The sequence below is a fragment of the Cucurbita pepo genome, chromosome LG20, assembly GCF_002806865.2.
Source record: "Cucurbita pepo subsp. pepo cultivar mu-cu-16 chromosome LG20, ASM280686v2, whole genome shotgun sequence".
In the NCBI taxonomy this organism is placed as follows: domain Eukaryota; kingdom Viridiplantae; phylum Streptophyta; class Magnoliopsida; order Cucurbitales; family Cucurbitaceae; genus Cucurbita; species Cucurbita pepo.
This window is the reverse complement of record NC_036657.1, coordinates 71,319-98,653: the sequence shown is the minus strand read 5'-3', so window position 1 is coordinate 98,653 and position 27,335 is coordinate 71,319. Positions and strand designations below refer to the sequence as shown.

The window sequence follows — 27,335 nt, the reverse complement described above, 5'->3', positions numbered from 1 at the left end:
ATTTTTCAAATTTAAAAGTTCAATTTTTTTTTTTTTTTTTTTACCTTTTATTTAAAGGATGAGAAAAGAAAATTTAAAATATTAAAAATATATAAATTAAGACAAATATGTATTTTATTGGGTGTAAACTTATTTATAGAGGAAAAAGGGAAGGAGAAAAAATGATTTATTGAGAATTTAAAAGATTTTGGGAATATAATAACATACCTAAGGGACAAGTGTCAAAATGTTGATGGAGCATGTGCCAGCGCAGCAGCCAACTGTTTTCTTTAATAAATTTCCTAATTCTTCAAATAATAATAAATTTTATTTTTATTTATTTTGAAGTAAGATGTTGGCCATAGAGAATATGAACATATATATATATATAAATTACAATTGAACACAATAATGTTTTTTTTTTCTTCCTTTGGAAGGTGAGACATATTTAGGAAGCACCAAAAATGAAAGAGAAAAAAGAAAGTAAAAGCAAAAGCAAAAGACATAAAACATGAAAAAACAACCAAATAAAATGATCCACGTGGAAGGCGGCAGCCAAACTTGTGAAAGTGAGCAGTAGGGGCATCGCATCGGGTGCACCAACTTTTGGTACAACCCAGAATCAGAAATGGAAGAAAATCTTTGTGTCCACATAAACTTGTGGCTCACAATCAAATTCACTCGCTGACGTGGCACCCCCACCCCTTCTTTTAACGGATTCATCGTCCAACTTCCTTCCCCTAAACACTCCCAAAAATCCCCTTCCTTTCTTCAACTTCTTCTTCTTCTTCTTCTTCTTCTTCTTCTTCTTCTTCTTCTTCTTCTTCTTCTTCTTCTTCTTCTTCTTCTTCTAGCACACAAAATTATGTTGGATTGTAAGGATCCTGCTATTAAGCTTTTTGGCCGGAATATCCCTCTTTCCGACGACGTTGAAGCTCCGGCGGTTCATTCCCATGACTTCAGTTCTGAGAAACATGCAGAACCCAGGAAGGTACAGAGTGCCTTACACATACCACACTCTCTTATTCCTTCATCCAACTGCTACCCATTTCACCAATTGGTCAAACAAAATCTGGGTCGTTTTTACTTTTTCACTTCCGTTTCTGCTACCTGTGTAATCTGGGTCGTTTTTTCTTCTCTGTTTTTACTTTTGGTTGATTATGAATCCTTCGAGTCTTTTTCTTTTTCATCTGCAAATTTAATTTAATTTTTTTTCTTTTCCTCATCTTTTCAATTAGTTTTCCAATCATGACAGAAAAAAGTTACTAATTTACTCGAAAAAGGAAATAAAAGGGGTTTTTTTTTCTTTTTTCTTTTTTTTTTTCTCTCACTGTCAAACTTCATCTCTACCTCAATTGGGATTTTAACAACGGACTAAACAGAAACTAGATTGACTTAATTTGACTGGTGTCTATGGTTCATAAAACTTTGTTCCTTTTCTGGATTTCAGGACGCAAGTGTAGATGATCTTGAGAAACCTGTTGATGGTTCAGATGATTCAAGAAACCTGGAGGGCGGGCAAGAGGGTAGCGTGAATCCCAAAACGCCGTCTATAGATGAAGAAACTGCGAGACCCATTAATGGAGAACCAGAGAGTGAGAGGCTTTATTCAGAGAAAACCCTAAAGAAACCTGATAAATTGCTTCCATGTCCTCGCTGCAAAAGCATGGACACAAAGTTTTGTTACTACAACAATTACAATGTCAATCAACCTCGCCATTTTTGTAAGGCTTGTCAAAGATACTGGACCGCTGGAGGCATCATGAGGAACGTGCCGGTTGGAGCCGGTCGCCGGAAGAGCAAAAACTCTGCTTCTTATTACCGTCACATCACAATCTCTGAGGCTCTTGAAGCTGCTGAAATTGAGGCTTCAAATGGAACCCACAAACCAAAATTCATTGGTAACTGTGGCAGAGTCCTCAGTTTCAATTTGGATGCACCCAGTTCTATCCCTAAAGGGTGTGATAAAAGCTGGAGTTTGTCTTCTATGGCAGTTCAAACACCATCAGAATTGAAAACCAATGGCTTCCCTTCTCAAATTTCTTGTCTTTCTGGAGTTCCGTGTCCTTTGGTTTGGAATTCATCAGTTTCTCCACCACCCTTCGGCCCTCCAGGATTTCCCTTTTCTTTTCTTCCACCAACTACTTGGAGCTGTGGGGTTCCAGGACCATGGAACACCCCGTGGTTTTCACCACAAGATTCCACAGCACAAAAATCTAAAGCTTCTCCAACACTGGGAAAGCATCAAAGAGACAATGAAATGGCGAAAGAAGATGCCATTTCAAGTAAAGAAGAGGGAGTTAAGCAGAGAAATGGAGGTGTATTGACCCCAAAGACTTTAAGGATTGATGACCCAAGTGAGGCTGCAAAAAGTTCCATATGGGCAACGCTTGGGATAAAGAATGAATCAATGAGTGGGGGAAGAAATCTGTTCAAAACCTTTGAACCCAAGGGCCATGAGAAGGTTCCTGTTTCTAAAAACGCCTCAGTGTTGCAGGCAAACCCTGCAGCCTTGTCGAGATCTCTCGTCTTTCATGAGAGCTCTTGAAGGCAGATTATATGATTATTCCCCGTTTAAGCGTTTACAGGTATTTGCCTAATTTACATAGCCATGCAGATTGCAGAGCTTCCTTCTTAAGCCTTGTAATGTACAGAGATATATGAAATACTGACATAGATCGCAGAAACTTTGGTTGTTTGTGGTGCCGTCTTATCTGTTTTTGCTGCATTTTTTTATGAGCGAGTCGATGTATAAACCTGAGACAGCCACATGGGCACTGCAGAGAGTATCTTCCAAAAAGTTGAGAAATGGAAAAAAGAGTGGAAAGGCAATTATAAGCAACAAAAGGTGATCCTATGTGTGGCTTTATGCAGCGCCAAAGCACCAAAACTCCTTATCACAACAGCTGTAACAGGATAAGATTGAGAAAGCAGATAGTCCATCTCTTTTCTCTTCTTTTCTTTTCATTTCACGTTGTTTCTAAGTCGCAACTAATAATAGGGCAAGGGCCAAAGGGAGATATTTAGAAGGTAGAAGAAGAAGCAAGTGATGTAAAAACATGAGGTAGCAGTTCAAATGCCCCTTTTGCTTTCCCTGATTTGTAAGGAAAGCCATAAATGAAAATAGGTTTTTTTCTTGTAACGACTCAAATTTACATATTGTCTTCTTTGGGCGGGACATCACAATCCACCCCCTTTGGGGCTAGCGTCTTAGCTGGCACATCACCTAGTGTCTACCCCTTTGGGGAATAGCCTCCTCGCTGGCACATGGTCCGGTATCTGGCTCTGATACCATTTATAACGACCCAAGGTGTTTTGTTCAGTCCACAAATGCCTCCTAGTAACACCAAAGCTGCTTTGGAGCTTCTTTATATGTAGTAAAAAACTGACAGAATAAGCCCTTACAAACCCTTGCAAATCAAATCTAGCTGCTCAAAGTGCCAAGCTTTTAACAACATCAACGAAAATTTTGAACACTTTAATCAATTCTTTGTGCAGTATGGATGGACTCACAATTCCACTACCTCATTTTGTGTCTTTTTAAATGCACCTTGTACAATATAAACAATGTTGTAGGATTAAGGGCAAAGCTATAATGGGCGGAGAAAAAGGTGTCACCTGTAGCTATTGGGAGTTGGGGTCAAACTCCCCACTTCAACGGATCATCTTTTATCAAAGAGCTTAATCAGACCGTTAGCCGATATTGTTTGCTTCAACTATTATGGATCGTCGTCAATTTCATAGTTTTCAAAACACATATGCTAGGGAGAATTTTCCATATAATTGTAAAAAATGTTTGGTTCCCCTCTCCAATCTCCGGTTAATGCAATTAAAATCTTTCGAAAAAATAAGATATTTTATTTCAATATTTCATGAATTCTATACGCATATATATGCATAAGTCCCACATACAAGACATACAAACTTAAGTTTTGAGGCGTTCCAATATCTCCTTTTTTTTTTTTTTTTTTTTTTTTTTTTTTTTTTTTTTTTTTTTTNGATTGGTGAGTGGGACACGTGTGTGGCAATTACGAAAAAGCATCCAATAATATATCTGGTATGGTGCGTTTTTGTTGGGTTTAATTAAATCTTTTCATACTTTATGTTATATTATATGAATGTGCTTCATAAAACAAGGTTGTTTCCAAAAAAGCATCTCCTTTTCAACAAATGCGTATGTTTTTTCTTTGATGAAACTTCTCTTTCCAACGTTCTTTTAATTTTTTTTGTTTTTGTTTTAATGTAGTTAGTTTGATAATTAATTAACATCTCCTTTCGTTCATCTTACTTACGTCCCATCAATATTTGGATTCTAGAAAGTATATTTGTAAGATTTATTTGAATATATCACATCATTTGAAGATGTATAAATCAATTAAATTAACTATAGCGTAAATTCAATTTTATAAAGATAGTGAATTTATTATTCAAATGTACATGAAAGCTTGTCCTTTTTCTAACCATGGTTAATTGAAATTCTGGGATTGAGATTGTAATTTAAAATTAAGAAAGTTTATGAATAAAATTGACATTCAAAGACTTGACTTGTTCTACTCCCGAATCTTAACCTAAAACTTGAATGCAGGATTCATTAAAACACTTGGAAATAGACGCGGCGGAGATGGGTCGTCCAGAACATGATACCGAAATTTCTCAGAACTTCATAGAAGTTAACTGCTTCTGAAAAAGGTTGATAAAGAAACACAAAATGAAGTCATTGCGTCCACTCTTCCATCCCCGGATCTTAATGTTCTAATTTCCTGGAAATTTTCACCGTCGATTCTGAAACACGCAAGCCAACTACTTGAGAAGTTTAATCAGGGTAAGCATTGACCCCACTATACAAAGATGTTCAAGTCTTCCTTTGTTGTCCCCAATATAAATTGCCTTCTGCTCACTGCTTACTTTGATATCTATGCTACTTGTTCACCCTTTCACTCTTTCGCAAATGGCACCCATTGATGAGCTTGATTATGCTAACCCCATTTCAGTTTTTCAGATTTTGTTTCTGTTTTTTCTCAATTTCCTACTTGAATACTTGTTTCCAGGTCCCTTGTACGTTTTCATCCTCTGTGCCGCCTTCCATTTTTATCTGTGGAATTCATGGGTTGCCCACCGCAACATCATCAAACGCTTTGAGGCTGCTGATGATGCGACATGCACACCAAGTGCTCGACGGAATGCTCATGTGGGGCATTGCTACACAGGAATTGTGGGCATGCCTGTTAATGACGCATATGAAGTGAAACTAACCATTGACGATGTGAAAACTATGATGGAGGCACTTCATAACAACATGGAAACTAGTAACCTTGAGTTGAAGGCTGAGATTGAGGGGGTATTTGAGGAAGAATTGAGTGTAGGGGAAGTTAAGGAAGCTTTTGATTTGTTTGATGAGAATGGTGATGGGTTTATTGATGCAGAGGACTTGAAGAAAGTGTTGGATGCCATGGGATTTACAGTGGCTTCAGAAGTTGATGAATGCAGGAGAATGATAAGTGGATATGACAAGAATGGAGATGGGCGTTTAGATTTTGAAGAATTTGCTAAGCTTGTTGAACAGAGTTTTTGTTGAAAACGGGTGTGTCTGTAAATTTGACTTCGAAAATAAGTGTCTTACATTAGGATTTAACTAAGAGGCAGGATTGTATGAACGATCATTTGTTACAAGAGCATCCTCAAACCTCCATGTGATGTTCTTGAATCTTTAAGTTCCTTTTTTCTTTGTGTTCTGTGTTTGCAAAGCGTAAGTTGTTCACAATGTTTGGGTGTTTATAAAATATTTTTAGAGCAAGTATCAAGGTTATCTGGGCAAGAGTTGCTCACTAGTTAACTCTAATTTTGAACACTTTATTTGGAAAGATTAGATTTTGTTAATTTTCAAAATGTCAAGGTGATTTTAGGTTAGGGAGCATTTGGGAATGTTGCAACATGTTATTAAATTGACATTTTGTAGGTACATCTCATGCATTGATATGTATGTATATAGAACCATATGTAATGGTTAAATGAAAATTAATTGATTAAATTTTTTAATTAATTTATAATGGGTAGATTTATAGAATTAGAGTAAACTTAATGTTTAATTTTGAAATCTTTAAATATATATTTGATAAACGAAGATTAAAAAAATATATTGTAACATCAAATGAAGAGAGGAAGTAGTTAATTAAACATAGATTTTTCTTTTTGTTTGTTTATTTGTTTAGATTGGAGTTCGAATTTGTGCGATAAAACGTAGTTAAGCGATGTGGGAAGGCAAAAAAGGGAGGGATTATGGATCGAAAAGGAGAAAAGAAGGGGCGGAGGGAACCGGTTGGAGTTTTCAATTTTGATAACGCCATCGCCATCGCCCAAACGATTTCTTGCTGATTGGTTGCGCTAATTTTCACAGCCGAATTCTTAGGCCGACCTTTCGTGCGATCTAAGCAGAGCATTGCATGCACTTCCCCTCTGCCTTCCCCCATTGCCTTCCCCCATTGCCTTCCCCCATTACCTTCCCTTTCCGCCATTCTCCCTCTCCGCCATCCTCTTTCCGCCATCCCCTTCCCTTTCTTCTTCATCATCTTCTTGTTCTTCTTCTTCTTCTTCTTCTTCTTCTTCTTCTTCATTCACTTCCCCCTTCTCGGTGTGATTCATTTCTTTCCCTTCTTGTATTAATCCCCCCTTCCTTTTGTTTCTTTTCCTCTTTCGTCACTTGGGTTTTTCTCCTTTTTCCGCTTTCCCTTCTTTGATCTTTCTCCCATTACTTTCTTTCCCATTTTCCTCACTTGGGTTCTCTCAATCTTCTGTTTTTTTTTTTAGCATTTCCCTTCCATTTCTTTCTTCCCCATTTTCCTCACTTGGGTTCCCCCTACATTTTCCTTCTTTCCGCCATCCGTTTTCATTACTCTGACTTCTTTTCCGATCGTCATTCTTTGCATCGCCTCCTTTTGGGAAACAGGGGAACCCCGTTAAGGGATCGCAACCGAACTTGAATGACCTCTTGATCCCTCGGATTTTGAGCTCTAGTTTCGCAACTATATCCTTAATAGTCGGTTCTTCTTGTTCCTCTTCTTCCAGCTAGAGAAGTGCATTGGTATGATTTCGCAAGCTGGCCGAGTTTGAATACGGGGAATAAAGATACGGTTTTGTTGATTTCATTGCGATTTTCTTATTTTTCCTTATAATGGGAAGGGTTAAGCTGAAAATAAAAAAATTGGAGAGCACTGGTAGCAGGCAAGTGACCTTCTCTAAGAGAAAAAATGGGATTATGAAGAAAGCTAAGGAGCTGGCTATACTCTGCGATATTGATATCGTTCTCCTCATGTTTTCGCCAACTGGAAAGCCGACGCTATATCAAGGTGAACGCAGGTACTATATTCCTCAAGCGACTTCCTATTGTTTGTATGCACCATTATAGGTCGTTTAAAGAGAACCAATTGGAACGGATATTGTTGATGATTCTAGTTTTAGCGACCGATATTGCATTGAAGCATTGATATGTTTCGATGCCCCCAAATCTTGTTTACGCCAAGTCTAGATTAGACGGGAATTTGGAAAATATGAACCATCGATTCATCCGTGTCATCCTATTGCAATTTTGTTCCAGAGACATTCAGTTTGTATTGTTCATAATCTGTGTTGTGTAGTATCTATCTTTGTATCCGGGAGACGGAAGAAGTTTGCATTCATTCACCACAAGAGAGTCTATATCTGAGTTTTCATGTGGTTTATTGTGAAGAGAATTAGAAACCACATAACCAATTAGAGCTTGAAAGGATAGCCGGTTAATTTTCTGTCTTATACTCGATGTGGATCTTTAATTTTACAGCAGCATCGAGGAGGTCATTACAAAATTTGCTGAATTGACTCCACAGGAGAGGGCAAAAAGGTATGAGAACCTATCCTTAATCATTATGACTCAATTCCTTCGCAAACATTTTCTGGAAGCATAGATGGCTAATTCATTCCATTCTGTCTGGAACAGGAAACTGGAAAGCCTTGAAGTAAGTCTCTGCATGTCTCCTTTTCTATTTTCAATCCATCCTTAGAGATTTTATCCTTTTCTTTTTCTGCCTGCTTTTGTTGTACAGCATGCTTTTGAATTCTCATCTCTTGTGTACAAGTGTACTTATTTGTTTGTATGTTCTATTCGAGCACATAGGCGCTGAAGAAAACATTCAAGAAGTTAGACCACGATGTAAACATAAAAGATTTTGTGGGTTCAAGGTATTTGTCCATATCCGTCAAATGTATATTGTATTCTGTCCGAATTTCAAGATGATTACAATGGACCTGACTTTTCTTTACTCTTTTTCTCCTTTCCTGTAATATCTTGCAGCTCTCAAGATTTTGAGGTATCAAGCCTTTTTTATCATTGCTTTTTCATTAAACGAGAGTAGTTTTGTGCTTTTTACTAATTTTATATATTTTATCAGCAGGAATTGATCAATGAAGTTACCGTATTGCGAGATCAGATTGGTGAAGCACATAAGAGACTGAGGTGCACCTTTGGAGCTTTTATTTTTAAAGTATATAGCCTTTTCTTTTTTTTTTTTTTTTTTTTTTTTNGAAAAAGAAAAGAGGAAAGAATGCACGGGATAAAGGAACAAAACCCAACTACCAAACGGAGTCAAACTAAAGAAAAGGACTCCAATCATACAATATAGGATGTAATGGGATTTAATCCTTTTGTACCAAGCTTCTACAAGTCCTACAAGTGAAGTCAACCTTTTCTTTTATTATTATAGCCTATGATAAAATGTTACATGTAGACGCTTTTCTTTATCCACAAAAATCTTGGTTAATGTATATTACAAGCAGATAGACAGCTAGAGGGGTAAAGGTGGAGTGTAAATAGGATATGACAGATGACAGTAGAATTGGGCGGAGGTGATAAAATCTGGAACTTCCAAGTTTGTGAGTCGTCAATCTGAGCCAAAAAGTAAGCCTAAATGCTTACTGATCTATTGCTATAGGCACAATCATATGCATGTTTAGTGTCAGGCATGGAAGTCATTCTGTTTGTATGTTGATATTCTAGTGTTCCTCTTATCCCTTCAGCTATTGGAGGAATCCTGATAGTATCAGCAATATACAACAGCTCCAACAGATGGAAGGTTTAATAAGGGAGTCCCTAAACCAGACACGTCTACACAAGGTATGTTATGCGCGTTTTAGTTGCATATATCAAAATGATTGTTCTTGTCCATGACTTCATCCCTCTAGGCTAAAGATATGTTTATTTATCTTTTGACTTGATAATGATATTAAAACCCATTGGCTGCATCATTCTGGCATCGGTTTGGTCTGATGTAGCAGTGTTTTGTGGGACATTCTACCCTATTTTCTATTGCGTTTATTGAGGACAGGGGGATGGGCTTTTCCATGTTACCTATTCTTCTCCAGATTTGATGTTATTTGTTTAAAGAAATTGCTGCTGGTACTTAAATCAGGTTCTGAAATTTGGCAGGAAAATTTAAGAAGACACCAACTTCTCTCACAGGAATTCACGGGCCAGGTAAGAGCAAAAGCTTTCCTACCCCTTCTTACAAGCATGCTTATGTTTTGTATATATTGATAGAGTCAACATGTTTCCATTTACCACAGTATCCGGGTGGTGAGATGTCCTTACCTTTGTTAATGGACGAAATGCAAGGCATTCAACCCCTGTTATGGCTTCCCAACTATGGGACTCAACAGATTACTTTGCAAAATGAGCCTAACTTTCTGCAACCAGGGTGAGCCTACAATGGATGAGATTAGTTTACGAATATCTGCTTTATATAATCAATATATGTAATGTGTGAAATAGTTTTCTGTAGACAAAATTTGAAAAATGCTGTATGATATGTCTGTTTATGTGGGGGGTGATCATGTAGCCTTGAACTGAATTTATGCTGGGGAATGTGTGCAGTGATGTTGAATGCTCATTTCCAAGCTATCCCAGTTACTACAACCCTGGGAAGCAAATTGAAGCTGGAGTATCTGGTCAAGTTGATAGCATGCCACAGGGTGATGGGGGTTTAAATGAATTAAGTGGAACTTCTTGCTCAACACTGCAACTTGGTGAGCAATATCAATACCCCCCTACATGTGATGGTTCCAGCTTCCAAGATGAAAAGAGACTGAACCTTGAGATGGAGATGAACTTGCATGGAAATTATGTGGACAACCAACTAAATGGGAAGTTGGACCTCTCAAGATCTCTATATGATGATGAGCAGCATCCTTGGGGTTCTATACCAGGGCCTTGTAGCATTCCAATGTACCAAAGCAGCAATGCGTACCACCACCATGTAGGTTCTCTACTAACTGCTCCTTCTAAAACATAGTGTACTCCATATTTGTATCCACATTTGTTGTTCAAAAACTTCATAATTGACGATCTTTGTTTAATCAATACAGAATGCTATTATTGCTATATATATACAGAATGGTCAGTATTGTTAGGATGCCGATATGAGGTGTTATCATGTTGTTTCAATTCATTGATGATTTCATGGCCTCTTGCAGCAACCAAATTGATTCCTACCAAATTTCAGCAGTGATTGAAGGGGTAACAGATTGAAGAGTTCCTCTTGATTGATGTGATCAGCATTTTTGTTGGGATAGATTCCTTCTCCCAAATGCCAGACTCAATTATTTGATCTATAACGAGATGAGAATGATCCTCTGCTCCTCGTTTTTCCGTTAACCAATATACTCAACTTGTAAATACAAGATATACGAGATCAGAGGTTGGTTTTTTAGATTAGATTTTCTTTTTTTTTCCTTTTTCCCCTCGTGGAAGAGCTGTAAAATATTTGGGGTTTTCTGGTTTCCTTAGCTGTACATTGAGCTATTGTAAAACATGGAAGCAAATTTCATATTTTCTTTTATATCAAGTTTGGAGAAAATTAAAGATAGTCTTTCTTGCTTCTTCCCTACACTCAATAGTGTTTCCATGTGTGCATTCACACAGATCACGTATTCTTGCACAGATTTTACAGCACAGATTTTACAAGTAATCAACTTGTTCATTATTTCATCTTTTCAATTATGTTGTACCCTCCATTAGAGGTAAGCTGGCGATGTTAAACCTGAGAGCCTTATCCTTTTATTTGCCTCAGTTGGTTGGGTTGAAGATCTTTGCTTCAGGGCAGGGATAGAAAAATAATTGAAACTTAGAATGATTGGAGATGGCATGGACTGGATGACAAAGGATATTAAAATAACAACAAAATTGAAAAGATTCCATACATATGAAGTGAGAAAGAGAATGATGAGATTACAAATATGAAAACCAATGGGCTGAGGATGGGGGGATTCTTGGAATTGGCAAACCATAGTTCCCACTTAACGATAAAATAATGTACATAAATGAAAACATCTTTTCTTACATCAAAATATCCCCCCACAAAATAATAATAACAACTGGGATGAATGATTTTAAGACTTGTGGGGCTACAGACTTCAACAAAGATAGAAAATTCGTGGACATTTCTATGTGCCATGTGATACTGTTAAGAAACAAGAAGGGACAAAATAGTGGTTTCACAAGAGAAATGACAAGTACGTGAAAACTCAAAACTGTGATGTCTTGGCAAAAAAAAGAAAAGAGTACTTATCCAAATATTTCAAAGATGCCGGAAACGTGAAATTATTGGGAGTCAGTAATCCCGATATTCCCGTTCTATCCTTGTAGACTACACCTAATCAAAACAGTGATCCAACTTGCATGACGAATCAATCACTAATTATCCTTCATAAAGTAGAATTTTTTAGAAAAACCCACCTCCCAAAATCCAGAATCTTACTTTCTCTCTCAATCCTCCTCCCGTTTCTGTTCAAAATCGTAAATCTTTTGGATCAAATGGATAAAGTTCAATCCGAATCAGACTGCCCCACTTGCCCCTTTTCCTTCCTTTATATGTCTAACTCTTCCGCCTGCTTCTCCTTCCCCCTTCTCCCAACTTTTTATTCAGGAATAAGAAACCTCCACGTCTTCCTTCTCTTTATTTTCTCTGTTTCATCGCTTGTTTTTGGTCTTTTCTTGCATTTTCGGTTCAAACTTGAAAGATCTCAGGTGGGTTTCTTTCGCTGGTTTTGAGGGGCTTCCTCCTGGTTTTCGTTTTCTTGTTGCGTACTCGATTCTGCTTAAACAGAGATTAAAATTGGTGCCATTCTTTTGTGGGGCTCTTCTATTTTATGCTGACAATCTCTGGACGGCCGTTTGTTTTCTCTGCGCCATGGCTTGTTCGTTGAAGACTGGTCTCTCTGTTTCAGGGCTGAAGGATCATTTGTGTTACTCTAATTCATCTGGGGTTTCTGGGTTTTCTACTTCTGTTTGTGCTTCCAGTTTAAAAGTGTCAAAGCAGCCGGGGTTTCCTGTTTTGAGCGTCGATTTCTTGGGGAATCCTGTAGTGATTTCGGATCGAAATGGTATTAGAAACTCAAACGCTAAAGCCCCAAATAGACTGACCGTTTATGTAAGCCTTTTTTTCTTTTCTCTCTCTTTTCTGAATATTCCCAGCTTGATTGTTACTGTTTCTTCTGTAATGTTCTGGCTCTGAAGTTGATTTCTGAACCGACTCGTTGTCTTAGGCACAGGCATCGATTTGTGTAAGCCGAGCTCGGAGATGGTGGGAAAAAACCCTGAAACCTAACATGGTGGAGATCCATTCTGCACAAGCCCTTGTGGATGCATTGCTTGATGCTGGCGATAGATTAGCCATCATTGACTTCTATTCCCCTGGCTGTGGAGGTTGCAAAGCCCTTCATCCTAAGGTATTATCTTGTTGCTGCTTGGATTTTGGGTGCCTCAAATTGTAGAAATTTGTAATATATTTAGCTACCAATTTTGAACTGGGATTTTGGGATGTTGCTGATTGAATCCGTTTGTAATACCAGATCTGTCAACTGGCTGAATTGAACCCTGATGCAATTTTTCTGAAAGTTAACTTTGAGGAGCTCAAAACCATGTGCCAAGCTCTCCATATTCGTGTTCTTCCTTTCTTTAGATTCTATAGAGGCGGAGAAGGTCGTGTCTGTAGCTTCAGCTGTACAAATGCAACTGTAAGAAAACCGTCCAGATTTTCAAACTTTCGATGATAATGATAGAAACAAAGACAGAGGCTTACATCCTTTTTATTGATCTGCAGATTAAGAAATTCAAGGATGCATTGGCTGAACACGGAAGCGACCGGAGTAGCATCCTTCCAGCGAAAGGATTAGACGAGTCGGAGCTGGAACGGTTAGCAATGGCGGGTGAATTATCATCATCATATCTGAAGGAAAGAACATTGAAGGGTGTAGCGATGAAAGAAATGGATTGTTACGGTTCTTGGGGAACATCAGGCAATAAAATGGAAGTCATGGAAGAGAACAACATGATTCTTAAGGTGTGAAGGAAGCTATATAATGGGAGTAAAGCCAAGCCAGATTGAAAGATCATACATGCTTTTGCATTTGTTTAGTTGATTTTTTCTTTCTTTGGTGGGGGGATTCTTGTACATAAGCAAGGCCTCTGTTTTTTGCTAGTGTGTGCCTTGCCCATTGCCCTGCTTTTGCCAATCTGTGAAGAACTGTAATTGCCTGTCTCTTTCAGTTTTCTAATACCACAGATGAAGCGTCAGTTCTTATTCTTTTAAAACACTCGAGTGGTCTGGTCTAAAAGGTTAGTTTTTCGGGTGCAATCTTATTATTCGGTCTCCTTCATAGGTTCGATATCAATATCAAAGCTACACCTAATTCATTAATCTTCAATCAAAGCTACTCAAATCCTACTTCTTGATGGTCACAAAATGTTGCTAATAAGTTAGGGAAATGAAACTATACAGAAAAAGTGTCAAAACTAATAATATACATCATTATAATGGTAATGGTAAATCCAAATAGATTACCACGCACGTACTCCACGTGTCACGTGGGTTCCAGCTATACCCCCAGATCCTGGAACTGACGTGGATTAACAAATTTCCAACTCATCATGGCCCCACATTTAAGCATATGATTCCATTATATAATTAGTTCAAACTAAATATTGACATAATTGATTAATTTGTAAAATGGGATAGATTAGCTGTGACGTGGCATACAAGTGGTCCACAGCGAACATCACATTTACTTCCACAAAAAGTTTTAAAGAATAGTTAAGAAATAAAAACTGGAAAGTGTGGTGAATTGAGAAATAAAAAAAAGAAATAGATATGAGCGACCAAAATGTAGAGCAATAGTTTGAAGAACAAGCTATGAATTGAGATGGTCAATGGAATTTGGGAAAGGAAGGATCCGATCCGATCCAATCCAATCCAATTCAAATCGGAGCTCACCTTTTCACACCCGCGCATCTTAGCAATCCACGCGACGTTGAACAGTGGAAGCCGTCCTGAAATTTCAACTCCTAATTCCAACGCGGCGCCAAAACAAGTCCAAATCTTCCAAATTTGACGCCAAACCTATGCACCATCCCACACTTGGATTCAATATATTTCGGTGTGCCCTCCTGCTCTCCTTTTTTGCAAATCCCATATCCTCATCCTTCCTTTTATACCCGATTGTCTCTCCACTTGTTCCTCGCACCATTTCCATTTTCACCATTTCTTTCTGTATTTCTCCTTACATTCAATGGGTAGGCGCGGATTGTTCGACCTGGAGAGGCATTTTGCGTTCTATGGGGCTTATCATAGCAACCCAACAAATATATTTATCCATATTCTCTTCGTCTGGCCAATATTCTTCACTGCTCTCATGCTCTTCTACTACACCCCTTCCTTCTATTCTTTTCCCAAATGCCCTTGCGGCTTCAATACTGGCCTCGTTTTGAATTTTGGTTTCTTGTTCGCTTTGGTGTATGCCGTTTTCTACATACTTTTTGATAAGAGAGCTGGATCTCTGGCTGCTTTTATGTGTTTTCTCTGCTGGGTTGGAGCAAGCGTTTTCGCTTTTAAACTTGGATGGACGCTTACTTGGAAGGTAAACGCTAAACCCCACCTTTTTTTCCCTTCCTCTTTTGATCCTTTTTTGTTTGTTTTATTCTTTGTCGGATAGGAATCACAATTTAATACTTCACAGATCTTATAATAACCCTATTTAGGTTGTCTGGTTTCTGCTCCAATTCAATTATTTGAACCATTTATGAATCTCAGTTCCCTGTAGTTCTATTCAATTTCTTATGGAGCCGGAACTCATAGTTTTGGTCTGATGTATGAAGGGCCGGCCATGGTGTTGACTAAGCTTCTATTGACTTTATGGTTGTACTAGACTACAATTTATTTCTCTTGGTACAGTAGGACAGGTTTCATTTTCGTAGAGGAGAAAGCTTAGTGTGGCATGAAAAAAATAAAATTAGAAAGAAGAAAGATATTTGTTCGAGCTTCTTCCTACTTTATGGTGGTTGTGGGAATTTACTGTTCCTATTTCTTCTTCTTCTTTTTTAAGTTTATAAAGATTGTGCTGGCAGATTCATTTGGTCTCGAACCATGAATATCCCAGCTCTTCGTTTAGGCATGTTTGAGAGTAGGTTTGATATGGTTCACTTTGAAAACCCTCCCAAGACATGCTTTTAACCATTTAAGATAAATTTTGATGGTATGAAAATTTGCATTTAAAAGTGGAAAACCAAATATTAAATTGATTTCGAATCATCAACATCATGTTTTACAATGGTTTTAAACATGATAGAAGTGATTTTAACCTTTCAAAATCGCTTATCAAACTCCATGTAACTTCTATCGTTATCATCAACACATTTTCTTGCTTTTCTGTTTATATTATGGTGGTTTCTGGTTTTGAAGTTAAAGCAAAGCTAGTTAGGCCAGGTTTAATAACACTTTAATTTGACAGATGTCTACAACATTTTCTTAGAAGTTAGAATACTGATCGATGTTGCTTTCCTTGGATCCGAGTCATCCTTTTGTCATCCTCATCACATCTCCTTTTCCCTTCCATACAATTTTTTGAGAGGCTTGACAGCATGTTAATGTAATTGTAGTCGGCTAAACTTGATGGACATCAGTGTTGAGGACATTTTTATCCTCTATCTCAACTACTTTTTGTAAGAAGTATCTCAAAGGCTTGTGACTCATATTTGGGATGAGAAAGCTTGCAGCTTTTGAATTTTGGATCAGTTTGGGGATTCCTTTTAGATAATGTAATCTAAGGCCACCTTTTGAAAAAAACTCACTACCACTACATAATATGATTCACATCGTTTCCTTTTCTTCTTAAGATATCATTGTAACTTTGACGACCACAACCATTTTTGTGTTTGTTTGAGTACTCCTCGGCATATTCGGACCCTGTCATTCCATGTCCATAAAGTTTTGAGTACTACTTTGCAAATTATAACTTGTAGCAAACCTAAGGACTCTACAGAACATGATCAAGTCATTGCAGAATCTATAGTCTCAAGCATAAAGCTAAAGCTGGTTATTTTGTAATTTGATATACCAGGTGGTGTTGGCTGCACAGTTGTTCTGCTGGACAAGTCAGTTTATTGGCCATGGGGTGTTCGAGGTAACTAGTTAGTTAAACATCTTAAACATGAACTTGTTTTTCAACCTTAATTCCTGATTGGTTTTGGTTTGATTTTGTAGAAACGGGCACCCGCTCTCATTGACAACCTTGCCCAAGCTTTTCTAATGGCTCCATTCTTCGTTTTGTTGGAGGTTACCTTTGCTGAAACCCCTCCTTGTGCCCTTCTTGGATCAACAATGAAACATTTGAAAATGTAACTAATTTGTTAACTATTTGCAGATTCTTCAAGCTTTGTTCAAATATGAACCATACAACGGTTTTCACGCAAGCGTGAAGGCGAAGATCGAAGCCAAGAAGAAAGCTTGGGAAGGAAAGAAAGAAAAGAAAAGCTCTTAGCTTGAATGGAATCCCTTCTTTAGATGCATAAATACGTATATCAAGGTGTGTGGTTTTGATTTGGTTTGTGTGGGAATTGTGTAATTGAGAGCTTCAAATGTACTTAAAAAGAATTGTTGAAGTAGTGTTTGTATTTGAATAAGATTAGAAAGCTCCTCATCTCACAACCCAAATGTGGGGATTGGTTTTACATTCTTCTGTTTACATCACAAAAAGGGTGCCGTATAAGTATGGGGAATATTTTCATTTTGTGCATTCACACCATTATTTTAGTTGATGGATAGTTTTGCTTATAAGCTCGTTGTTTTACATTATTATTTAATATCTCTTTTATAACCATTTTATCCTTAAAAAGCAGGATGCTTGGTCAATGCTTCAGTTTGTTTTTTTAATGTTGAGTGTTCATTTAAACAATGTAATATTATAACTACATCATTAATCACCATAGTTAGCTGTTAGTTTAGGGTATTTAGCACTGTAAGTCACCAAATGGTTTGGCAGCATGCCACCGTTTGTGTTGAGTGAAATAGGAAAGGCAGGCGTGAGTATTCTCTTATGGAGCTTTACTTCCCTTCACTTCATGTTTCTCATTCTCCTCCCTTTTCTTCCACAATCTCAACTTCTCCACCTTTCTTCTTTCTCCTTTGTTTTTTTCTTTTTCTTTTCTACTTCCATTCATTTCTGTCTTCTTGCTTCTCTCTCTCTCTCTCTGTAATCTTTCTCTGTTTTTGTTTTCTACTGCCAGAAGCTCTGAACCCACCACACAACCTCAATCTACTTGGAGCTGAAGGACCCATCATTTTCTTTCCCACTTAAAACCTCTGTAATCACTCTTCCATTGGGCTATAAGTTTCGTCCCAAAGATTTTCCAGACAAAATATGGAAGAAAACATGACAGCCTCTGTTCATGACGAATCCCAGATTGTTTTGCCCCCTGGATTTCGGTTTCATCCAACTGATGAAGAGCTTATTTCTCAGTACCTCTGTAAGAAAGTGATGGACGCCAATTTCTCTTGCAAACCCATTGGAGAGGTCGATCTCAACAAGTCTGAGCCTTGGGATTTGCCCTGTAAGATCTCATCTTTTTCATACCCTTTTTCGTTCTTTCTTTGAAATTTACTCATTTTGTTGGCTTTTAATGTTTGGGGTACCTCAGGGAAAGCTAAAATGGGGGAAGGGGAATGGTACTTTTTCTGTTTGAGGGATAGAAAGTATCCCACTGGATTGAGAACAAACAGAGCCACTGAATCAGGGTATTGGAAAGCCACTGGGAAAGATAAAGAGATTTACAGAGGAAAAACGCTTGTGGGTATGAAGAAAACTCTTGTTTTCTATGGGGGAAGAGCCCCAAAAGGTGAGAAATCCAATTGGGTTATGCATGAATTCAGGTTAGAAGGGAAACCCTCTGCCATTAACCTCCCAAGCACTGCAAAGGTACAACCTTCTTTTACAACTTTACCCCCTCTGAATCTCTTGAAATTACAGAGCTGAGCTATCTGTTTTTCTTTTTGCAGAATGAATGGGTGATTTCCAGGGTGTTTCAGAAGAGTTGCGGTGGGAAAAAAGTTCACCTTTCTGGGTTAGTTAAATTGGGTTCTTCTTCCTCTGCTCTGCCGCCATTGAAGGACTCTTCTTCGTCATCAATCAAGATCAATGAATTAGCTCACGTGCCCTGCTTCTCCAACACCATGGATTCTTCTCAAAGAACCCTACCCAAAATAACTGATTGTTCTTTCAATTTCTCTTGCTTTTTGCCCACCATTTTCCCGAGAAACACGCAGCCCACTTCGCTATACAACCCCCAAGCCATCTCTCTCCCTTTAAATTTGCAGTTCCCAAACATGGCTGAAACATTCAAACCAGAGGGGGAAAGAATCAGTGTCTCACAAGAAACAGGGCTAACTACTGATATGAACAATGAAATCTCTTCTGTTGTTTCTGATCTTGAAATGGGTCGATTGGCATTTGAAAATCAGGACAACCCCTCTGCTTCAACCGTGCCAATGAACCCCCACATCGCGTGGAATTACTGATAAAATTAAACAAGGTCTGTTTTTAATTGACGCATTATGTGTAAATGACTATTTTGATGTTAGTTTTGGTGTTACGAAAGTGAGGTTGGTCCCGTACTTCAATGGCTTCCGTAGCCATTGAAGATGTTATGTTGAGACTTATAGGTTGAATATCAATATGACGAGGATAATGGATCTCTATCTCCATCTTCTTTCCAAGTATGTGTACGTTTATGTGATAGTGGAATGATTACGATTGAGATTGTGTTTCATTCGGCTCGGTTCAAATATTAGATATTTATATCATGTGAGAACGAGACAAGTTTGAGTTGTAGTTATGATTACTTTTAAGAGTTCAAATAATGTGTAATTATACAGGAACTTGATGCTCTATCGATAAATAAGTTGAATGTATGTATATAGTATGTATACCTATCAGAGTGATTACTTGCACTATCCATTTTCTCACCAATTTCAATCCATATCCATTTATTCTTAAAGTGGATGATGGTTATTGGGAGTTGTAAAGCACTCACAAGCATATATATTAGTGGTACCTTTTAACTTTTTCAACAATCTAATCGTATAGAAACTATGTTAGGTTAAATGCACAAACTTGAATCAAAATATACCCTCCTCATGCACCCCATCACACTATGTTCATTAGCATCGGGAAATCTAACATATTTCATCTTTCTAATAATGGAATGGGAACTTGTTCAGTACAACAGTTTCTCAAAACAAAAGCAGCAAAATCAATCCTGTTGATCAACCAACTTAAGCCCCCAGGCCATGTCCTCGCAATGCCTCACATGAGGAACAAGTTTGCCAGTGTCCACTCCTTTCTTAGCCTTGCAGTCATAGAAAGGAGGTGCATGGAAACAGGGCTCCATGGACATGGCTCGTCGGCAGGGTGGATTCGGTGCAGTACGATTCTCGGGTTTGTACAATATCCATGGTTTCAGACCGCCAAGGCCTTGAGCCACATATCCAAAGGTCGACCATGAACTAGTGACCACTACATTAGTTGTACTTAACAAATACATCTCTGCCAATGCCTTCTGGTTATGTATACTCTTCTCAGTTTGCTGGTGTTCCTCATGACTTGGTTGGTAGAAACTAACTCTGTCTCCCGTCACCGTCGGATTCTCCCAGTAAATATCTCTCAACTTCTCGAAGTAGCCAGCGCTCAAGGAAGTTATCAGCACGGCCTTTGACTTTCGATTACTAGCCAGACCGACCACATTTGTTCGCCTTTCCGTTTGTGGCAACAGATTCTCCTTCAGGGTACAGTCCAAAACCTGATCCAAGATGTGTTGAAAAGGTCCAGTTCCTGTATCAAACACTCTAATCTGAATGCCTATTCTTTCACTAGCTCTAGCCAAGTAAGCCTGATAATATCTCGTAATCAGTCCCCAAACTGAATTCACAGGATGAATCAGATATCGACCCAAGAAGTGGAAAACTGTATCTTTATTTGGGAAAAGATCATGAAGTTCTTTCTCGAATGATGGGATCAAAAAGAGAGAGGGGACAAAATAGTTGTCTGTTTTCATAACAAGCCAAGGGGATTGGTGCAGAAGAGATTGGTGTTGATCACAGAAAAAAAGCTTGTCATCATCATCATAATCATGGACCAAATGAAGATAAACAAGAGATGGCAAGATCATTCCACTTGGGTCTGTGCTCCTATTGTTCTTCATTATTTTCCCATAGCAATTAGGAGAGTTGTGGTTGAATTCGCTGAATTTATGTTTCAACGGGAAATCTTGGGGCAGAAACCAGGAAACCTCAGGAAATGGTTCACAGAAGAGATCAGCCATGTCAGTTCCAGGGTCCACAAGTAGAACACGATTTGTGAGGAGAGCATAAAGAAATGCTGAAGCGAGGGTTAGTATTCTATTCCCTAATCCACTGAAGGAAATCCACACAACATATTTACAGTCTGAGGAGCTGCTACTACCATTAGACCCAAGCTGCTCCAAAGTTTTGTTGTAAGACTCAGTGTAGACTCCACAACGCTTATGAAGATCTTCATAACTCCGCAATTTGGAGATCAGGAAAGAAGAGGGTTGGTACGCCAGCTTGCGTTGATATGAAGCTGAATTGTACCTACTGAGACAAGAACCTTCCTCATGTTTGGCAGAAAGAAGGCCACTAAGCAGTTTATCAACTGCCTCTATATCCCTATGAAGATCTCCATCCTTAGAATCTACTGAAAGAAGACAATAAGAGGAAGATAGCTGACAATGTAGTATGCAAATGAGATAAAAGTAGGGGCAAGTAAAAGGGCTGCATTTGTAATAAACTTGGTGCACTGCGAATCCAGCCGTTGTCAGAATGTTTTTGGAATGCCACATCTAAGTCGATTGCCACAAAATTGCAATCATTTTGGGAGCTTAAACACTCGGTGTAGCTCTTCTAGCACTTGACACACACACACACACACAATGAACTGAAGGCAATTCAAACTGAAACTCAGAAGGCAATGACAAAGTATACTATTGCGCAAAACAATGTCTGAGATACAGAGCTAGAAGTTAGTGGCAAAAGGCATGTAGATTTACAAAAAGTTAAAAATCAAGTACCTGGGTCGGAGTTCCACTGAGGAATCCACACATCTGAACCTTCAATTACAGCATCGGATGGTGGGTCTCTAAGAACCACAGAGACAGAAAAGACCACAGAAATGAACATCATTAAAACCGCAAACATACCCATTACTCGAATCGAACTGAACCCACATTTCATATCCTGGTTGTTCTTCAAATCGCTGAGCGGATCCTTGTCCCATAGGTTCTTGTGATCATCCTCAGTGTGCCTCATCAATCTCCTAATACTTGCATGATTTTCATCTGGGTATGAATTGAATGAACGGTTAGTGGATTTAAACTTCATTTGGAGCAAAAGGGTGGTGAAAACAGATGGCTGCAAGAGGACCTTATGGAGGTCGCCGAATATCTGTTGTCTTGGTGCAGCCAATAAACCGAAGAAATAAAGCGACTCGTGAATCGGGATCTATCTTTTATGTCTGTTCCGGCTTGTCGGTGTTGAGAAGCTTTGTGATCCATGATTCAAAACTAGAATCTTTGTGGGTCTTTTTCCAATGGAAAGTCGAACCACTTGGGCAACTAATGTTTTGATTAACCTTCCACATAAATTGCCAGAACTGTCTAATAATTACTCACTACTCGTTACTTCAATTTAGAAAAAGATAACTATCCAAACTGGACAGAGAGAAGAGAATTATTTCTAACAGTAACAACAATCTCCTGTTGGAATGTTTTTGAAAATTTGTACTATTTCTTTTTCCATACTTATAAATACCAATCTTGGACACCAATATGATATAAATTAATGATTTATATTAACCACTCATCATAAAAGAGGTAGATTAGAACTTTTAACCTATTGGTTGGTAGCATATGTTAAATAAGTTGAATTAAGTTTATATTAAATTTAATCTATCATAATTAATCTTTTAAAAGGTGTGATTTTTAATTATGCCTACAAAAATTGATCAAGAATGGATGCAGAAATGTTGTAGGGCTAAAAATATAGAAATTAAAATGAAGTTTAGAAACTATAATAAATAAATAAGGTAAATAAGGTAACAAGATGGAAAGAGTATTTTGAAATTAAAATTCATGAAGAAAGAAGTCAAAAATCTAAAATTTATCGTCAAAAGAAGACATTTGAATCTCTCGCTCTCATGTCAGCAAGATAGAAGGCCAAGCATTGGCGATAAGCAATCCCTGAATTCGTACCGCTCTCCTCATCCACTCATTTCTTTTATCCATTTTTTAATTCATTGCTTTCCCATTTGTTGTTTAGATTTGGTAGTCTTACATTTTTCATGCCGGAGGGAACGAGAGCGGAACAACCCATTTTCATTGTTTGAATCTTTACCTAACCTTTGAAACCCGGAAAGGGTTCTTCGGTCGATACTCCAAAATGGCTGTTGCTCCGTTATGTCAATCCACCATGCAACCCCAGGTGAGTGGCTTTATCGGAGGCCTCACTTTTCAGAAACCAGCTCCTTCTCAACCTACCTCTCTTCCCTTTTCGAGGTAATTTGATTTATGGGGTGCCCTCTTTCTTATTCTTCTGTTCGATTACTTTAAGCCTCCTTGTGGGCTATGGAATCAGTTTCACAGCCCTTGCAAATCCTTGACTGTATATGAATTATAGTTTGTACATGGCAACTGATGCAGCTTTGACTTCCCCTTTGTCTTCTGGTTCATAATCATGGTATGAGGTGATAATTTAGCTGTCTCTTTAAAACTCTGAGATTGAACAAACGAGCTTTATGGATTTGTGTGTTTTCTTTGTTATCTATGTGATTCGATTTGTGGGTTTTGAAATTGGGTAGATTTTGGGACGACGCCCATTGCGATTTTTGGTTCCACTTCCAACCCAGCTAGATAAAGATTTGCCGATTGTCTCCCACTTTGTACTCTATTTTTCTTCTGTACTTTCTGTGTGGATGGAGAAATGGATTATATTTATGAACAACTATTTGGTATCCAATTGAATTTTGTAGGAGGAGGTTCAGAAATGTGGTAAAAGCTTCAGCTCGGGTTGATAAATACTCAAAATCTGATATAATCGTCTCTCCCTCCATCCTCTCTGCTAACTTTGCAAAATTGGGAGAGCAGGTTCTCTTCAGTGTTCTAAACTTTCCGTTATTTTAGTTTGTTTTGCTGTGCACTTTCCCGAGTAATTTATACAATTGATTGATATTCTCATCTTTGGTAGGTGAAAGCAGTGGAACTGGCAGGTTGTGATTGGATTCATGTTGACGTAATGGATGGTCGTTTTGTTCCAAATATCACAATTGGACCTCTTGTCGTTGATGCTCTACGCCCTGTGACAGATCTTCCTTTAGATGTGCATTTGGTATGCTTCTTTCTCATTTTGATTCCCCTTGGTGTTAGCAGTGATTCTTAAGTGCTTCTGTTAACATAAAGTCAAAGCACTGTAGATGATTGTGGAGCCCGAGCAGCGTGTGCCAGACTTTATAAAGGCTGGTGCCGATATTGTCAGCGTTCATTGTGAGCAATCTTCCACAATCCATCTGCACCGTACCCTTAATCAAGTAAGATTTCCTCCTCCATAACGTGTACAACAAGATATATATACAAATGAAAAGGAAATGCAAAATCCAACATGTAGTTTACAACAATAGAATATGTAGTTTAGTGGTGTATGGCTGTTTTCTTGATTTCCTTTTGCTTCATTCTACAAAGGATTGCTTGCTGAGTTGGGAATCAAAATTGCATATATCTTTATTTATTCATAATGGCCNATATAGAAATTAAAATGAAGTTTAGAAACTATAATAAATAAATAAGGTAAATAAGGTAACAAGATGGAAAGAGTATTTTGAAATTAAAATTCATGAAGAAAGAAGTCAAAAATCTAAAATTTATCGTCAAAAGAAGACATTTGAATCTCTCGCTCTCATGTCAGCAAGATAGAAGGCCAAGCATTGGCGATAAGCAATCCCTGAATTCGTACCGCTCTCCTCATCCACTCATTTCTTTTATCCATTTTTTAATTCATTGCTTTCCCATTTGTTGTTTAGATTTGGTAGTCTTACATTTTTCATGCCGGAGGGAACGAGAGCGGAACAACCCATTTTCATTGTTTGAATCTTTACCTAACCTTTGAAACCCGGAAAGGGTTCTTCGGTCGATACTCCAAAATGGCTGTTGCTCCGTTATGTCAATCCACCATGCAACCCCAGGTGAGTGGCTTTATCGGAGGCCTCACTTTTCAGAAACCAGCTCCTTCTCAACCTACCTCTCTTCCCTTTTCGAGGTAATTTGATTTATGGGGTGCCCTCTTTCTTATTCTTCTGTTCGATTACTTTAAGCCTCCTTGTGGGCTATGGAATCAGTTTCACAGCCCTTGCAAATCCTTGACTGTATATGAATTATAGTTTGTACATGGCAACTGATGCAGCTTTGACTTCCCCTTTGTCTTCTGGTTCATAATCATGGTATGAGGTGATAATTTAGCTGTCTCTTTAAAACTCTGAGATTGAACAAACGAGCTTTATGGATTTGTGTGTTTTCTTTGTTATCTATGTGATTCGATTTGTGGGTTTTGAAATTGGGTAGATTTTGGGACGACGCCCATTGCGATTTTTGGTTCCACTTCCAACCCAGCTAGATAAAGATTTGCCGATTGTCTCCCACTTTGTACTCTATTTTTCTTCTGTACTTTCTGTGTGGATGGAGAAATGGATTATATTTATGAACAACTATTTGGTATCCAATTGAATTTTGTAGGAGGAGGTTCAGAAATGTGGTAAAAGCTTCAGCTCGGGTTGATAAATACTCAAAATCTGATATAATCGTCTCTCCCTCCATCCTCTCTGCTAACTTTGCAAAATTGGGAGAGCAGGTTCTCTTCAGTGTTCTAAACTTTCCGTTATTTTAGTTTGTTTTGCTGTGCACTTTCCCGAGTAATTTATACAATTGATTGATATTCTCATCTTTGGTAGGTGAAAGCAGTGGAACTGGCAGGTTGTGATTGGATTCATGTTGACGTAATGGATGGTCGTTTTGTTCCAAATATCACAATTGGACCTCTTGTCGTTGATGCTCTACGCCCTGTGACAGATCTTCCTTTAGATGTGCATTTGGTATGCTTCTTTCTCATTTTGATTCCCCTTGGTGTTAGCAGTGATTCTTAAGTGCTTCTGTTAACATAAAGTCAAAGCACTGTAGATGATTGTGGAGCCCGAGCAGCGTGTGCCAGACTTTATAAAGGCTGGTGCCGATATTGTCAGCGTTCATTGTGAGCAATCTTCCACAATCCATCTGCACCGTACCCTTAATCAAGTAAGATTTCCTCCTCCATAACGTGTACAACAAGATATATATACAAATGAAAAGGAAATGCAAAATCCAACATGTAGTTTACAACAATAGAATATGTAGTTTAGTGGTGTATGGCTGTTTTCTTGATTTCCTTTTGCTTCATTCTACAAAGGATTGCTTGCTGAGTTGGGAATCAAAATTGCATATATCTTTATTTATTCATAATGGCCATTCCTTTAAATATGATTCAGATAAAAAGTCTTGGAGCTAAAGCTGGAGTGGTCCTAAATCCTGCTACTTCACTCACCACAATAGAATATGTCCTTGACGGTAACTCCCTCTCTCTCCCCCCATATGTAATTGCTCACACGTTCCACTGCGACCATTATTAGAAAGAGTTAGAATGTTTGGAATGATGTTATCTGTTCTGTGGTGTTATTTTTAAGAATTTTGACATGAATTTAGGGAAGAAAAATGACCGTATCTATCTTGGAGGTTAACAATTCCCTTTCCCTGTTTACAGTGGTTGATTTAGTCTTAATTATGTCGGTAAATCCTGGTTTTGGTGGGCAAAGCTTTATTGAGAGCCAAGTGAAGAAAATCTCAGAATTAAGAAGATTATGTGCTGAAAAGGTACAATTTCCCTCTTCGCTAGCTTTTTCCATCACTTGCAAACATTTCATTTGCTTTGTTGCAGGGAGTGAACCCATGGATCGAAGTGGACGGTGGAGTCGGTCCTGGCAATGCGTACAAGGTGCATACAGTAACATTTCCCAAAACAGCAACTTTTATTACATGAGTTTCTAAAGCAAGTTCTGGATTGCCACCCTGATTGCAGGTCATTGAGGCTGGAGCCAATGCCTTAGTTGCAGGTTCTGCTGTTTTTGGAGCTAAAGATTATGCTGAGGGTATGATCCATACACTTCCTTCCACCCCTCCCTCTCACATTTTAATTAAATTATGCCCTCAACTCCATTCTTGAACAGCCATAAAAGGAATCAAGACAAGCAAAAGGCCCCAGGCAGTTCCAGTATGAAAGTGACTTGTACAAGATCTGAATTGCTTCAGCTGATAATAGTATTGTTGTGTTATTCATTGCCATGTAAGTTGTTCTTTATGATTTTGATAGATAGTATTCTGCTGCTACGATGCAACCTGGTCTTACCACTTGTTTCTTCTTCTAAATGCAGAGAGAATTTGCAGCTGCATATATCAGAAGGTTGTGTTCTTCAAGCTCTTATCTCAGACATGGTTGCCATCTCCACAGAAGAAGCCTGTAGATTGCCACTTGAAGATTTGTTATGTACTATAACATCCGAGTACAAATTCAATAATATAAACTTGGGAGAAATATCTATCGTCCAATAAAATCTTCTTCTTGGGATATTTTAATCTTTTTTTTTTTAAAAAAAAAAAAACTTATTTTGTCTCTTAATTCACGACTTCAAACGGTTTATGAGCATTTTAGAAGAATTGCAAAGACCATACAATATTTTAAAAAAAAAAAAAAAAAATCTTCAACAACCATTTTATGAATTAGAACAGGTCTGAAAGTACCTCCGATTAACTTGGTCCAACAGGTATGTTTGAACGAAATTGATCAATTTATACGCACATGGTGGAGGGGATTCTGATATCGAGCGTGCGCGTTACATGTTTGATGAAATGCTTGACACAA

The 27,335-nt window shown here is 38.1% G+C and overlaps 8 protein-coding genes across 15 annotated transcripts; 7 read left to right on the top strand and 1 right to left on the bottom strand.

Moving 5' to 3' along the window:
• The first annotated feature begins 740 nt into the window (after positions 1-740).
• Positions 741-3,116, top strand: LOC111782865 (cyclic dof factor 3-like). The gene is made up of 2 exons (XM_023663693.1): positions 741-970; positions 1,430-3,116. The coding sequence occupies exons 1-2, from the start codon at positions 845-847 to the stop codon at positions 2,525-2,527; spliced, it is 1,224 nt and encodes a 407-aa protein (XP_023519461.1). The 5' UTR covers positions 741-844; the 3' UTR covers positions 2,528-3,116.
• A 1,775-nt stretch (positions 3,117-4,891) lies between these two features.
• Positions 4,892-5,773, top strand: LOC111782872 (probable calcium-binding protein CML47). The gene has a single exon (XM_023663701.1). It carries the CDS (start codon positions 4,895-4,897, stop codon positions 5,552-5,554), a length of 660 nt encoding a protein of 219 aa, XP_023519469.1. The 5' UTR covers positions 4,892-4,894; the 3' UTR covers positions 5,555-5,773.
• Positions 5,774-6,581: 808 nt separating this feature from the next.
• LOC111782866 (agamous-like MADS-box protein AGL65) lies at positions 6,582-10,882 on the top strand. 3 transcript variants are annotated; one of them, XM_023663696.1, is made up of 11 exons: positions 6,582-7,332; positions 7,793-7,852; positions 7,949-7,967; positions 8,126-8,190; positions 8,303-8,318; positions 8,400-8,464; positions 9,025-9,121; positions 9,434-9,481; positions 9,571-9,701; positions 9,878-10,259; positions 10,477-10,882. In XM_023663696.1, exons 1-11 carry the CDS (start codon positions 7,148-7,150, stop codon positions 10,486-10,488), a joined length of 1,080 nt encoding a protein of 359 aa, XP_023519464.1. In that variant the 5' UTR covers positions 6,582-7,147; the 3' UTR covers positions 10,489-10,882. The 3 variants fall into 3 exon arrangements, with proteins under 3 accessions (XP_023519464.1, XP_023519463.1, XP_023519462.1); XM_023663695.1 differs by lacking the exon at positions 10,477-10,882 and having other exon boundaries at positions 8,403-8,464; positions 9,878-10,421; XM_023663694.1 differs by lacking the exon at positions 10,477-10,882 and having other exon boundaries at positions 9,878-10,421.
• A 635-nt stretch (positions 10,883-11,517) lies between these two features.
• Positions 11,518-13,594, top strand: LOC111782871 (thioredoxin-like 1-1, chloroplastic). Its single transcript, XM_023663700.1, has 4 exons — positions 11,518-12,431; positions 12,547-12,729; positions 12,853-13,017; positions 13,104-13,594. The coding sequence occupies exons 1-4, from the start codon at positions 12,192-12,194 to the stop codon at positions 13,347-13,349; spliced, it is 834 nt and encodes a 277-aa protein (XP_023519468.1). The 5' UTR covers positions 11,518-12,191; the 3' UTR covers positions 13,350-13,594.
• A 525-nt stretch (positions 13,595-14,119) lies between these two features.
• Positions 14,120-17,111, top strand: LOC111782873 (uncharacterized endoplasmic reticulum membrane protein YGL010W-like). The gene is made up of 4 exons (XM_023663702.1): positions 14,120-14,916; positions 16,396-16,458; positions 16,539-16,610; positions 16,699-17,111. The coding sequence occupies exons 1-4, from the start codon at positions 14,569-14,571 to the stop codon at positions 16,813-16,815; spliced, it is 600 nt and encodes a 199-aa protein (XP_023519470.1). The 5' UTR covers positions 14,120-14,568; the 3' UTR covers positions 16,816-17,111.
• Positions 17,112-17,292: 181 nt separating this feature from the next.
• On the top strand, positions 17,293-19,099 carry LOC111782868 (NAC domain-containing protein 100-like). The gene is made up of 3 exons (XM_023663697.1): positions 17,293-17,884; positions 17,972-18,249; positions 18,330-19,099. The coding sequence occupies exons 1-3, from the start codon at positions 17,695-17,697 to the stop codon at positions 18,846-18,848; spliced, it is 987 nt and encodes a 328-aa protein (XP_023519465.1). The 5' UTR covers positions 17,293-17,694; the 3' UTR covers positions 18,849-19,099.
• A 344-nt stretch (positions 19,100-19,443) lies between these two features.
• On the bottom strand, positions 19,444-21,984 carry LOC111782862 (galactoside 2-alpha-L-fucosyltransferase-like). 5 transcript variants are annotated; one of them, XM_023663689.1, is made up of 4 exons: positions 21,768-21,983; positions 21,572-21,682; positions 21,416-21,483; positions 19,444-21,042 (listed from the first exon to the last, which is right to left on the bottom strand). In XM_023663689.1, exons 2-4 carry the CDS (start codon positions 21,619-21,621, stop codon positions 19,583-19,585), a joined length of 1,578 nt encoding a protein of 525 aa, XP_023519457.1. In that variant the 5' UTR covers positions 21,622-21,682; positions 21,768-21,983; the 3' UTR covers positions 19,444-19,582. The 5 variants fall into 5 exon arrangements, with proteins under 5 accessions (XP_023519457.1, XP_023519456.1, XP_023519458.1 ...); XM_023663688.1 differs by having other exon boundaries at positions 21,416-21,682; XM_023663690.1 differs by lacking the exon at positions 21,768-21,983 and having other exon boundaries at positions 19,444-21,039; positions 21,572-21,729.
• A 566-nt stretch (positions 21,985-22,550) lies between these two features.
• On the top strand, positions 22,551-27,043 carry LOC111783213 (ribulose-phosphate 3-epimerase, chloroplastic-like). 2 transcript variants are annotated; one of them, XM_023664115.1, is made up of 10 exons: positions 22,551-22,897; positions 23,371-23,485; positions 23,586-23,726; positions 23,812-23,925; positions 25,909-25,987; positions 26,181-26,290; positions 26,355-26,411; positions 26,496-26,565; positions 26,644-26,759; positions 26,848-27,043. In XM_023664115.1, the coding sequence occupies exons 1-9, from the start codon at positions 22,782-22,784 to the stop codon at positions 26,691-26,693; spliced, it is 852 nt and encodes a 283-aa protein (XP_023519883.1). In that variant the 5' UTR covers positions 22,551-22,781; the 3' UTR covers positions 26,694-26,759; positions 26,848-27,043. The 2 variants fall into 2 exon arrangements, with proteins under 2 accessions (XP_023519883.1, XP_023519882.1); XM_023664114.1 differs by lacking the exons at positions 22,551-22,897; positions 23,371-23,485; positions 23,586-23,726; positions 23,812-23,925 and adding exons at positions 24,307-24,650; positions 25,124-25,238; positions 25,339-25,479; positions 25,565-25,678.
• The last annotated feature ends 292 nt before the right edge of the window (positions 27,044-27,335 follow it).

Excerpts from the sequence above, each read along its gene's own strand:
- LOC111782868 (XM_023663697.1), top strand. The coding sequence starts at position 17,695 with ATGGAAGAAAACATGACAGCCTCTGTTCATGACGAATCCCAGATTGTT. Across the intron at positions 17,885-17,971 it reads TGAGCCTTGGGATTTGCCCT|GGAAAGCTAAAATGGGGGAA; the intron begins GTAAGATCTCAT and ends GGGGTACCTCAG. Across the intron at positions 18,250-18,329 it reads ACCTCCCAAGCACTGCAAAG|AATGAATGGGTGATTTCCAG; the intron begins GTACAACCTTCT and ends TTCTTTTTGCAG.
- LOC111782871 (XM_023663700.1), top strand. The coding sequence starts at position 12,192 with ATGGCTTGTTCGTTGAAGACTGGTCTCTCTGTTTCAGGGCTGAAGGAT. Across the intron at positions 12,432-12,546 it reads CAAATAGACTGACCGTTTAT|GCACAGGCATCGATTTGTGT; the intron begins GTAAGCCTTTTT and ends TCGTTGTCTTAG. Across the intron at positions 12,730-12,852 it reads GCAAAGCCCTTCATCCTAAG|ATCTGTCAACTGGCTGAATT; the intron begins GTATTATCTTGT and ends TTGTAATACCAG.
- LOC111782872 (XM_023663701.1), top strand. The coding sequence starts at position 4,895 with ATGCTACTTGTTCACCCTTTCACTCTTTCGCAAATGGCACCCATTGAT.
- LOC111782862 (XM_023663686.1), bottom strand. The coding sequence starts at position 21,725 with ATGAAGTTTAAATCCACTAACCGTTCATTCAATTCATACCCAGATGAA. Across the intron at positions 21,043-21,415 it reads TCAGTGGAACTCCGACCCAG|TAGATTCTAAGGATGGAGAT; the intron begins GTACTTGATTTT and ends GTCTTCTTTCAG.
- LOC111783213 (XM_023664115.1), top strand. The coding sequence starts at position 22,782 with ATGGCTGTTGCTCCGTTATGTCAATCCACCATGCAACCCCAGGTGAGT. Across the intron at positions 22,898-23,370 it reads ACCTCTCTTCCCTTTTCGAG|GAGGAGGTTCAGAAATGTGG; the intron begins GTAATTTGATTT and ends TGAATTTTGTAG. Across the intron at positions 25,988-26,180 it reads AATAGAATATGTCCTTGACG|TGGTTGATTTAGTCTTAATT; the intron begins GTAACTCCCTCT and ends CCCTGTTTACAG.
- LOC111782865 (XM_023663693.1), top strand. The coding sequence starts at position 845 with ATGTTGGATTGTAAGGATCCTGCTATTAAGCTTTTTGGCCGGAATATC. Across the intron at positions 971-1,429 it reads AACATGCAGAACCCAGGAAG|GACGCAAGTGTAGATGATCT; the intron begins GTACAGAGTGCC and ends TCTGGATTTCAG.
- LOC111782873 (XM_023663702.1), top strand. The coding sequence starts at position 14,569 with ATGGGTAGGCGCGGATTGTTCGACCTGGAGAGGCATTTTGCGTTCTAT. Across the intron at positions 16,459-16,538 it reads TTGGCCATGGGGTGTTCGAG|AAACGGGCACCCGCTCTCAT; the intron begins GTAACTAGTTAG and ends TTGATTTTGTAG. Across the intron at positions 16,611-16,698 it reads CATTCTTCGTTTTGTTGGAG|ATTCTTCAAGCTTTGTTCAA; the intron begins GTTACCTTTGCT and ends AACTATTTGCAG.
- LOC111782866 (XM_023663694.1), top strand. The coding sequence starts at position 7,148 with ATGGGAAGGGTTAAGCTGAAAATAAAAAAATTGGAGAGCACTGGTAGC. Across the intron at positions 9,122-9,433 it reads ACCAGACACGTCTACACAAG|GAAAATTTAAGAAGACACCA; the intron begins GTATGTTATGCG and ends GAAATTTGGCAG. Across the intron at positions 9,702-9,877 it reads CCTAACTTTCTGCAACCAGG|TGATGTTGAATGCTCATTTC; the intron begins GTGAGCCTACAA and ends GAATGTGTGCAG.